At 45.5% G+C, this 8,930-nt stretch overlaps 1 protein-coding gene across 1 annotated transcript in view; it reads right to left on the reverse strand.

Moving 5' to 3' along the window:
• Nucleotides 1-4,959: 4,959 nt before the first annotated feature.
• The window catches only part of DPCR1 (diffuse panbronchiolitis critical region 1), a 9,766-nt gene continuing 5,795 nt past the window's right edge, over nt 4,960-8,930 (reverse strand). Inside the window, exons 2-3 of the mRNA XM_008064226.1 lie at nt 5,625-8,893; nt 4,960-5,103 (exon numbers count right to left, since the gene is read on the reverse strand). Of these exons, the coding sequence (XP_008062417.1) occupies nt 4,960-5,103; nt 5,625-8,893 (3,413 nt within the window). The remainder of the gene's footprint in view (nt 5,104-5,624; nt 8,894-8,930) is intronic.

Here is an 8,930-nt window from a genome sequence, read left to right on the forward strand (position 1 = left end):
CTGGGAGGGAAATGAGAGCTGATTGAGGACTTTTATTTAGGTAGTATTTCTGGAAGGGATATTTTCATTTGACTTGGCTTTAGACTTCTAAGTCTCTTCTAAGTCCAGCTCTAATATGGAATGAAGGATGATATTGAAACTTAGATTTCCAAGTTAGATACTGTACAAAAGCATTTGTCAAGCAGCCATTACACCCTGAGATTTTAAGGGAAATAAATCACAGCTGCTATTTGTGTTCGTGGTTATAGCTGAGCATTGGAGGTAGAGGATAAAGGCGAATTTGCTGCAAGGTGAGAGTTAGAATCAAGGCCATGAAGGGCTAGGGTTGGTAATGACTTTCACAGAAAGTTGCAAAAAAAGGAGTTCCTCATCTTTGCTTGCTTTTTGCTTTTGCAAAAGAAAGAATATGCAAGCAAAGTGCCTGGGGCAGGGACACTTGTCTGCTTCAGACTTTTTGTGGCCTCTGTGTCCTCTCTGATTGAAGATGATTCACTTACCAGGTCTCAGGATTCCAAAGAGAAGCAGCACCTGGATGCAGGAGGCAGGAGATAATTTCTTTCTCCTCATCTTGAAATAATCCACATGAGAAATTGTTGTCTAGAATGCCTGGGTTCTAGAGCAGAGATGGGCTGCAAAGGGAGTGTTGATGCCTGGTTGCAGGAAGAATTAAAAGTTTGCCAGAACCAGGGTAACTTAGTTGGGATAGGTCCCAAGGCAGTAGGGAGCAGGGGACTGGGAACACTGGACTCTTGGATTCCATTCTTGGGTTCCCACAATATGTCTTGCTTAATTTCTTTCCTCATTCAACCATAGCTGTGGCATTTATAGTTACCACCAGTCAGGGGAGGCCGTAAGTTCTGGGCCCTCCCTCTCCAGGGAGGGGCATCTTGAAGCCATGCTCCCTGACAATATAGGGAGAGGAGCAGGGAGGGGGAGAGAACAAGGGGATCAAACCTGTCAGAGGAGAGGAGACCCACCCTTGGGGCCAGAGGTCAGCAGAAACCTGTTTTTTCTGAGGATGTCTCATTTGTGGGACGGAAGCCTTCATAGGAGGCAGAAGGGAGAATGAAGGTGACTGGGTTTCCAACTACTGGGTCTTTTTACAGTGCCAGCACTGCTCCAGGGGCAGCTGTGATGGGGGTCTGGGCACACTGTGAGGGAGGATGGAGAGCCTGTGACTATGAGGCCAGTTAATGTGTTTCAGCAGGCGGCAGACGCTGGCAGGGAAGACCCTGGCCTAGGATACCAACAGTGAGGCCAGAAAAAACACTGGGAGTTCAAAGGACTGAAAGGGGAGTCCAACTCTGGAAGAAGGGGTTGACATTCTCTCATACAAACCTCTGTTCTTTAGGTGGTCCCAATAACATCTCACCCATCAGGTCTAACTCCATGGGTGACATGGAACCTGGCTCACTAGGGAACAAAGTGAAATTGAGGCTTGGAGAAAATAAACAACTCTGTTCCATAGGAGCCCTGCGGGTTTGAACAATCACTTCTCTGAGCCTCAGTTTTCTCAGTAAGAAAGAACTCACAAAGTGATGAGAGGATTGATGGATGCGACGTACATGAAAGCTCAGCACAAATGTATGTTAGTTTATGATAGATGATGTGGAACTGGGAGAGAAGCCCAGGTCTGGCAGTCTGGTACTCTGGCAGAGATCCCCACCCCACACTGAGGGGGGAGCGGTGGGCTAGGAGGAGGGAATTGAGCCACAGTGGGTGGGGGCTGACACACAGGTGCCTGCAGCCAGGAGCCACTAACCCACTCAGTCAGCAAGAGATGGGAGCTTCCAGAGGGGGAGGGAGGACCGTAGACTCAAGTCTCCTCTTCATCAGGGCAGCAGCCTCTGGTACCCCCACCCCTGAGCCCGGCCCGTCCTCGGGTCTTGGACACTTGGAGAGGTGACTTCCCCAGGAATGAAGAACAATATGCATGTGAGAAGAGAGCGGATTCCCTCACATCCTCCTCATTAGGCAATAATCCCTAATGAAGGCCCAACGCCAGAGCTTGTTAGAGGATTTTCCCCTAGATTTCTAAGTGATAATTAGCAGGGAAGAGAGAGAGGGAGAGAAGTGGGAAGAGGGACAATTTATTGCAGGGCCCCAGAGTCCACTGTCCACATTTGCAAGATGAAGACCTCCTCATGACCCCCAAATCCTTTGACCCCTAGTGCTCCATTTTGGTGCCTTGACAGGGGAGGTTGGATATCTAGGACTCTAGGGATAGAGGTGTTTTTACTTTGTTTTCGGGTTGGTTTTGCTTTTTAGAGACAGGGTCTTACTGTCACCCAGGCTGGAGTGCATCACTGCAGCCTCAAATTCCTGGGCTCAAGTGATCCTCCTACCCCAGCTTCCTGAGTAGCTGGGACTACAGACATGAGCCACTGTGCCCAGCTAATTTTTTTAAAAAATAAGACAGGGTCTCACTATGTTGCCCAGATTGGTCTTGAGTTCTTGGCCTCATGTGATCTTCCCACCTCAGCCTTCAAAAGTGCTAGGATTACTGCATGAGCCACTGTGGTGTGCACATGTGTGTGTATGTGTGTATGTGTTTAATTAGGATCCAGGCTGAGGAAATTCAATGACTAGAGGTGGGGACTGGGGGTCTCTGCATCCCTCCCAGGGCAGAGAGACACTCCTGACCTGGCAGCTACCACATGCTGAGTCACCATCTGCCCAGACAATTAAAAACCAAGCATCTTCCTTTTCTTGAAGGCTCCCCAGCCCTCTTCCAGAACCCAAGTGCCATCTGCCTCAGACTCTTTCCAAGGACCTAAATCTGGGGTCCCTCTGGCAGCCAGCATGTCTCCTTTCTGAGACCTAAGCTTCAGTTCTGTCCTTGGCAGAGTGGGTCCCTGGTGGGAGATTCAGAGAGGCTCTCAGGCCTGAGGGACTTCCTAGCCCAGCCAGGACCAGATAGTTCAGTGACATCAGTGTTAGGGTTAGGATTACTGACTATGAAAGGCTTCCAGCTTTCAGCAAATGGAGATACCCAAAGTAGCATATAGTGACCTGTGGCCCTGCTATTTGATTCTGGAGGAAGTTAAGATTACAAGGCCAGTGGCAACTGGAGTAACTTTCCTAACAGCGACAATGCCATACTCCTCTGGCAAGAGTGAGAACACCAAGGCTACCTGGATAAACCTCCTCATGTCCCCCAAATTCTTTGACACTTAGTGCTCCATTTTGGTGCCTTGGCAACGGCGAAATCATTTGGGTTGGTTGTCTAGGACTCTGGGGGCAGAGGTGTTTTTATTTTGTTTTGGGGTTGGTTTTGTTTTTAGAGACAGGGTCTTACTGTCACCCAGGCTGGGGTGCAGTGGTTCCATCATAGCTCACCACAGTCTTAAATTCCTGGACTCAAGTGATCTCCTCAAGTGATGAGAGGGTTTTGTTGGGAGTGACACAGGCTCAGAAGGTTTTGAAGCAGGACTGGTGTCCTAACATAAATATGGGGCATGATAGCTTATAAAGTTGAATTTAGTTAATTAGGGTGTTGTTTTATTTTGTATAGTACTACCTTATGAAAACTCTTGTTGAATTATTTAATTTTAATTTCCCTGTATTTGTGTCTCAGGTAAGAGTTGTCTTATGCTTCTTTGTATTCTCAACAGAGTATATGATGGGTATTTAAAATACCTGCTTATTAATTGACAGGTTCTCCTCATTTTGTCACAATGCAAATAAACCCAGCATGAACTGAGTCTGGCTCTTATCTAAACCCAGAAAGAAGTCATTTTAGTAACAAAAGTTCAGCCTCCCCTTCCTCAACCCTCCAAAGAATTCCAGTCCTGTGCTCAGGCCCCTCCTGCTCAGGGTCATCTGTAAGGTCACACCAGTCAGGGCTTTCTCCCAAAGAATAGTCCAATAACTATGATGCCCCTACTTTATAAGCATGTTACACTTTTTAAAAAATACCAGTAGAGAGAAGGAAACTATTTGTCCACTCTCCTTTTCCCCCTCTGCCCAATCAGTAGTAGGTGAAATAACTGGAAGAAGGGGGAGAGAAAATTCACAAAACACACACAGATGAAATGCCTACAAGGAGGAAAATCAGAGTCTGGGGTAAAAGTGTAAGGAGAGAGGACTGGAGCAGTAGAGAAGACAGGTGACTCCTATAAGACCAGGATTGGCTTTTGATGGAAGAGACAGAAAAATAAATACTAAGTGAGAACTCCATCAGGGAAGGTCTGGGATAGGAATCAGCGGGTGAAACAGTAGGCCAAACAAAAGCCCCTCCCACAACCCAGCAAGCCAAGGCAGCAGGCGCCCACTGTAGACATTCAGAAAAACTAAGGGATTTGGAAGGAAGTGGGAGAAATCACCTGGATAAAAGATATTTGTGGTATTTTCTGGAATTTCCTTTTCTCCAGGGAGTGGACAGTGTGGAGAAGAAAATAAATTCTCTTTTTTTCATAGATCCCATTTTTTCACTTAAATAAAAGAAGGGCGAGGGTCCTGCAAACTCAGAGATGAGCCTGTTTACACACAAACTCTTCAATAATAGTGAATGGAAATAATGTAGATCGATCCTAAAACCCAGAGACTCTGTCCTCAGTCTCCTCACTTCCCATGCAGACAAGTCAGTCCGGGGCATTGCCTTCTAAGGCTTCTGTCCTTCCCTTAGACAGGTCCCCTCAGGACTCAGTGTCCTGTATTGGTCCACACCTCATGTATCCATCAAACATCTTTCCATTCTCAGGCCATCACTTTCTACAGAGAACATTTGCTTGTATTATGCATTCTTTCTTCTCTATCCCCTAAACTTATATCCTCCTTGGTTATCACCTCATTCCCCAACCATTTTCAACTAAGAACAAAGGAATGGTTGATGCTGTTAACTGCTGGTATTCTCTGCCCTTCCTGGGGTCCAGGAAGTAGAAGTTGTGAGTCCAGTTCCTCTTCCAGGAAAGGGGCAGAACATGGAAGATCCAGGGCTCAGTGCCTGCTCCAGGATCATCATGGGGAAGGAATCTGTCCAATGCCGAGGGTCTGCTGCTCCATCAGGTAGACAGGGTAGGAATTGGGGCCCTCCTCATCTTCTGGGTCATTGTCCTGGGTGTTCTGGGTCAGTGTATGGCGTGTTCGCATCATATAGGAGATCTGAGATTGGGATGAGAAACGAGGGATGAGAACCATCTGCCGTGCCAGTTGTATTCCTCAGCACTCACACCTCAGGCCCTTGATTCCACTCTCCCTGATCCTCCTGGACTTTTGGTTTTTTCCCTTCTCAAGATTCAATCCAAACCTTGATCCTTGTTCCAACTCCAGATCCAATACACTGAGTCCCAAACTCCTTCCCCAATTCTCACCTCTATCCTATTCTCTTTTTTCTTATACCCACTATTCTCACACCCCAGACTCTATATCTACCCCCCAAATTTTCTATTTCATACCCTCTTATTTCTCAGCCACAGATTTCTCCCCAATCCCAGCTTTTTACATCCTGTGTATTTATTGTCTTTCCCCGTAGTTTTCACCACCTCTACCCTTCTATTACTATTTTCCCCTTCTTCCCACTAGGTCTCTTTTCCTAGACTCATTATTCCCTCTAACTCATGGGTTACGAGTCTAACACTTTCTATCCCATGGGTTCATTTCCCTGGGGCACCCCGGTCCCTTACCAAGAAGATCAGACCAAGAAACACCAGAAGGAGAATCACAGCCACCAGGACCACAATAACTATGGCCCATGCAGGGAATGAATAATTCTCTTCCATCTGTCCAGCATGGAGACCTCCCTGTGAGCCATCTTTATTCTCATGTGCATGGCTTTTGTTGCCTGGGACTTCTGACATCGTAGAACTCAGCTCCATTCTAGATGCAGTGAGTGTAAAAGAATCAATGGGTACCTGATGCGTAACCTCAGTTTTAGTTAAATGAGGAGAGGTAGTCGCGATAGACTTGTCTTCTGTAACCTTGACTGGATGTCTTAGAGTCTTTGTGACTGCTGCTGTTTTGGGGGGGTTTTCTGTAGACTTTCCTGGGACTTTAATGGTCTCAGTGGCCAGTGAGGCCTTTTCTGGGTGTTCTGAAGACTTTGCTGGAAATGGTGTGCTTTTCTCATTGGCAGATGTGCTGGTTTCTTCATGTTCTGTAGATTTTGCTGAAGAAGGTGTGATTTTCTCACCAGTTAATGTGCTCATTTCTACATGTGTGGTAGGCTTTGTTGGGGGTGGTGTGGTCTTCTCATTGGTAGAACTACTCATTTCTCCATGTTGTGTTGACTTTGCTGTGAATGGTGTATTCTCATTGGTAGATATAGTTGTTTCTCCATGTTCTGTAGGTTTTGCTGGAGGTGGTGTGATTTTCTCACTGGCAGATGTGCTGGTTTCTCCATGTTCTGTAGGCTTTTTTGGAGATTGTGTGATTTTCTCACTGACTGATGTGTTCATTTCTTCATAGTCTGTTGGCTTTGCTGGGGATGGTGTGATTTTCTCACTGGCAGATGTGCTGATTTCTTCGTTTCCTGTAGGCTTTGCTGAGTATGGTGTGAATTTCCTACTGGCTGATGTGCTGGTTTCTTCATGTTCTGCAGACTTTGCTGGAGATGATGCAATTTTCTCACTGGAAGATGTGCTGGTTTCTTCATTTTCTGTAGACTTTGCTGATGATGGTGTGATTTTCTCACTGGCAGATGTGCTGGTTTCTCCATGTTCTGTAGACTTTGCTGGGGATGGTGTGTTCTTCTCACTGGCTGATGTGCTGCTTTCTTCATGCTCTGTAGACATTGCCAGGGATGGTGTGTTCTTCTCACTGGCAGATGTGCTGGTTTCTTCATGCTCTGTAGACATTGCCAGGGATGGTGTGTTCTTCTCACTGGCAGATGTGCTAGTTTCTCCATGTTCTGTAGACTTTGCTGATGATTGTGTGATTTTTTCACTGGCAGATATGCTGGTTTCTCCATGTTCTGTAGACTTTTCTGAGTATGGTGTAAATTTCCTACTGGCTGATGTGCTGGTTTCTTCATGTTCTGTAGGCTTTTCTGAAGATGGTATGAGTTTCTCACTGGCAGATATGCTAGTTTCTCCATGTTCTATAGATTTTGCTGGGGATGCTGTGATTTTCTCACTGAATGGTGTACTTATTTCTTCACGTTCTGTTGGCTTTGCTGTGGATGGTGTGATTTTCTCACTGGCAGATGTGCTGGTTTCTTCCTGTTCTGTAGATTTTGCTGGGGATGGTGTAGTTTTCTCACCGGTAGATGTGCTTGTTTCTTCATTTTCTGTAGACTTTGTTGAGTATGGTGTGAATTTCCTACTGGCTGATGTGCTTGTTTCTTCCTGTTCTGAAGACTTTGCTGGGGATGGTGTGATTTTCTCACTGGCAGATGTGCTGACTTCTTCCTGTTTTGTAGAATTTGCTGAGGATGGTGTGACTTTTTCACTGGCAGATGTGCTGATTTCTTTATTTTCTGTAGACTTTGCTGAGTATGGTGTGAATTTTCTATTGACTGATGTACTGGTTTCTTCCTGTTCTGAAGACTTTGCTGGGGATTGTGTGTTCTCATTGGTTGATGTGCTGGTTTTGCCATTATCTGTAGACTTTTCTGGGGATGGTGTGATTTTCTCACCAGCAAATGTGGTGGTTTCTCCATTTTCTATTGCCTTTGCTAGGGATGGTGTGACATTCTCACCAGCAGATGTACTGGTTTCTTCATTTTCTGTAGACTTTGCTGGGGATGGTGTGATATTCTCACCGGCAGATATGCTGGTTTCTTCGTTTTCTGTAGACTTTGCTGGGGATGGTGTGATTTTCTCATTGGCTGATGTGCTAGCTTCTCCATGTTCTGAAGACTTTTCTGGGGATGGTGTGATTTTCTCACTGGCTGATGTGCTGCTTTCTTCCTGTTCTGTAGACTTTGCTGGAGATGATGTGATTTTCTCACTGGCAGTTGTATTGGTTTCTTCCTGGTCTGTAGACTTTGCTGAGGATGGTGTGGTTTTCTCACTGACAGATATGCTGGTTTCTCCATGTTCTGTAGACTTTGCTAAGGATGGTGTGATTTTCTCACTGGTTGATGTGCTGGTTTCTTCCTGTTCTGTAGACTTTGCTGATGATGGTGTGATTTTCTCACTGGCAGATGTGCTGATTTCTTCCTGTTCAGTAGTCTTTGCTACAGATGGTGGGTTCTTCTCACTGATTGATGTGCTGGATTCTCCGTGTTCTGTTGCCTTTGCTGGGGATGGTGTGATTTTTTTACTGGCAGATGTACTGGTTTCTTCCTGTTCAGCAGACTTTTCTGGGGAGGGTGTGATTTTCTCACTGGCTGATGTGCTGGTTTCTCCATGTTCTGTAGATTTTACTGGGGACAGTGTGGTCTTCTTATTGGCAGATGTGCTCATTTCTCCATGTTCTGTAGGCTTCTTTGGATACGATGTCTTCTCATTGTTTGAAGTGTTAATTTCTTCATCTTCTGTGCTCATTTCTCTATGCTCTGTCAACGTTGCTTGATATGGTGTGATTTTTTCACCAGCCGATGTTTTTGTTTCTCTATGTTCTGTAGTCTTTGCTGGGGAAGTTGTAATTTTCTCACGGACAAATGTGCTGGTGTCTCCATGTTCTGTAGGATTTGCTGGGGAAGATGAGATTTTCTCACTGGTTGATGCACTCATTTTTCCATGTTCTGTAGGCTTTGCTGGTGATGGTATGATCATCTCACTCACTGATGTGTTCTTGTGTATATGTTTTGCACTTGTTATCAGGAGCTTGTCTGAGGCAACTGTAATTCTGTTATCATCAGTCTTTTCTGAGGCTTCTGGGGTTCCTGTAGCCTTATATGGTATTTTTGTTGCTGTTGTGTTTTTTTCTGGGGAAGATGTGGTTTTTTTGATGTTTACACTGTCTGAACTGTAGAAAGGAATTGTAGTCATGTATGAGGTGGTACTCTCATCTGAAGTAATGGGAAGTGTTTCTGTAGATACTACCAC

Source organism: Carlito syrichta, unplaced genomic scaffold (genome assembly GCF_000164805.1).
Source record: "Carlito syrichta isolate Samal-C Ts95f unplaced genomic scaffold, Tarsius_syrichta-2.0.1 Scaffold307238, whole genome shotgun sequence".
Taxonomy (NCBI): Eukaryota; Metazoa; Chordata; class Mammalia; order Primates; family Tarsiidae; genus Carlito; species Carlito syrichta.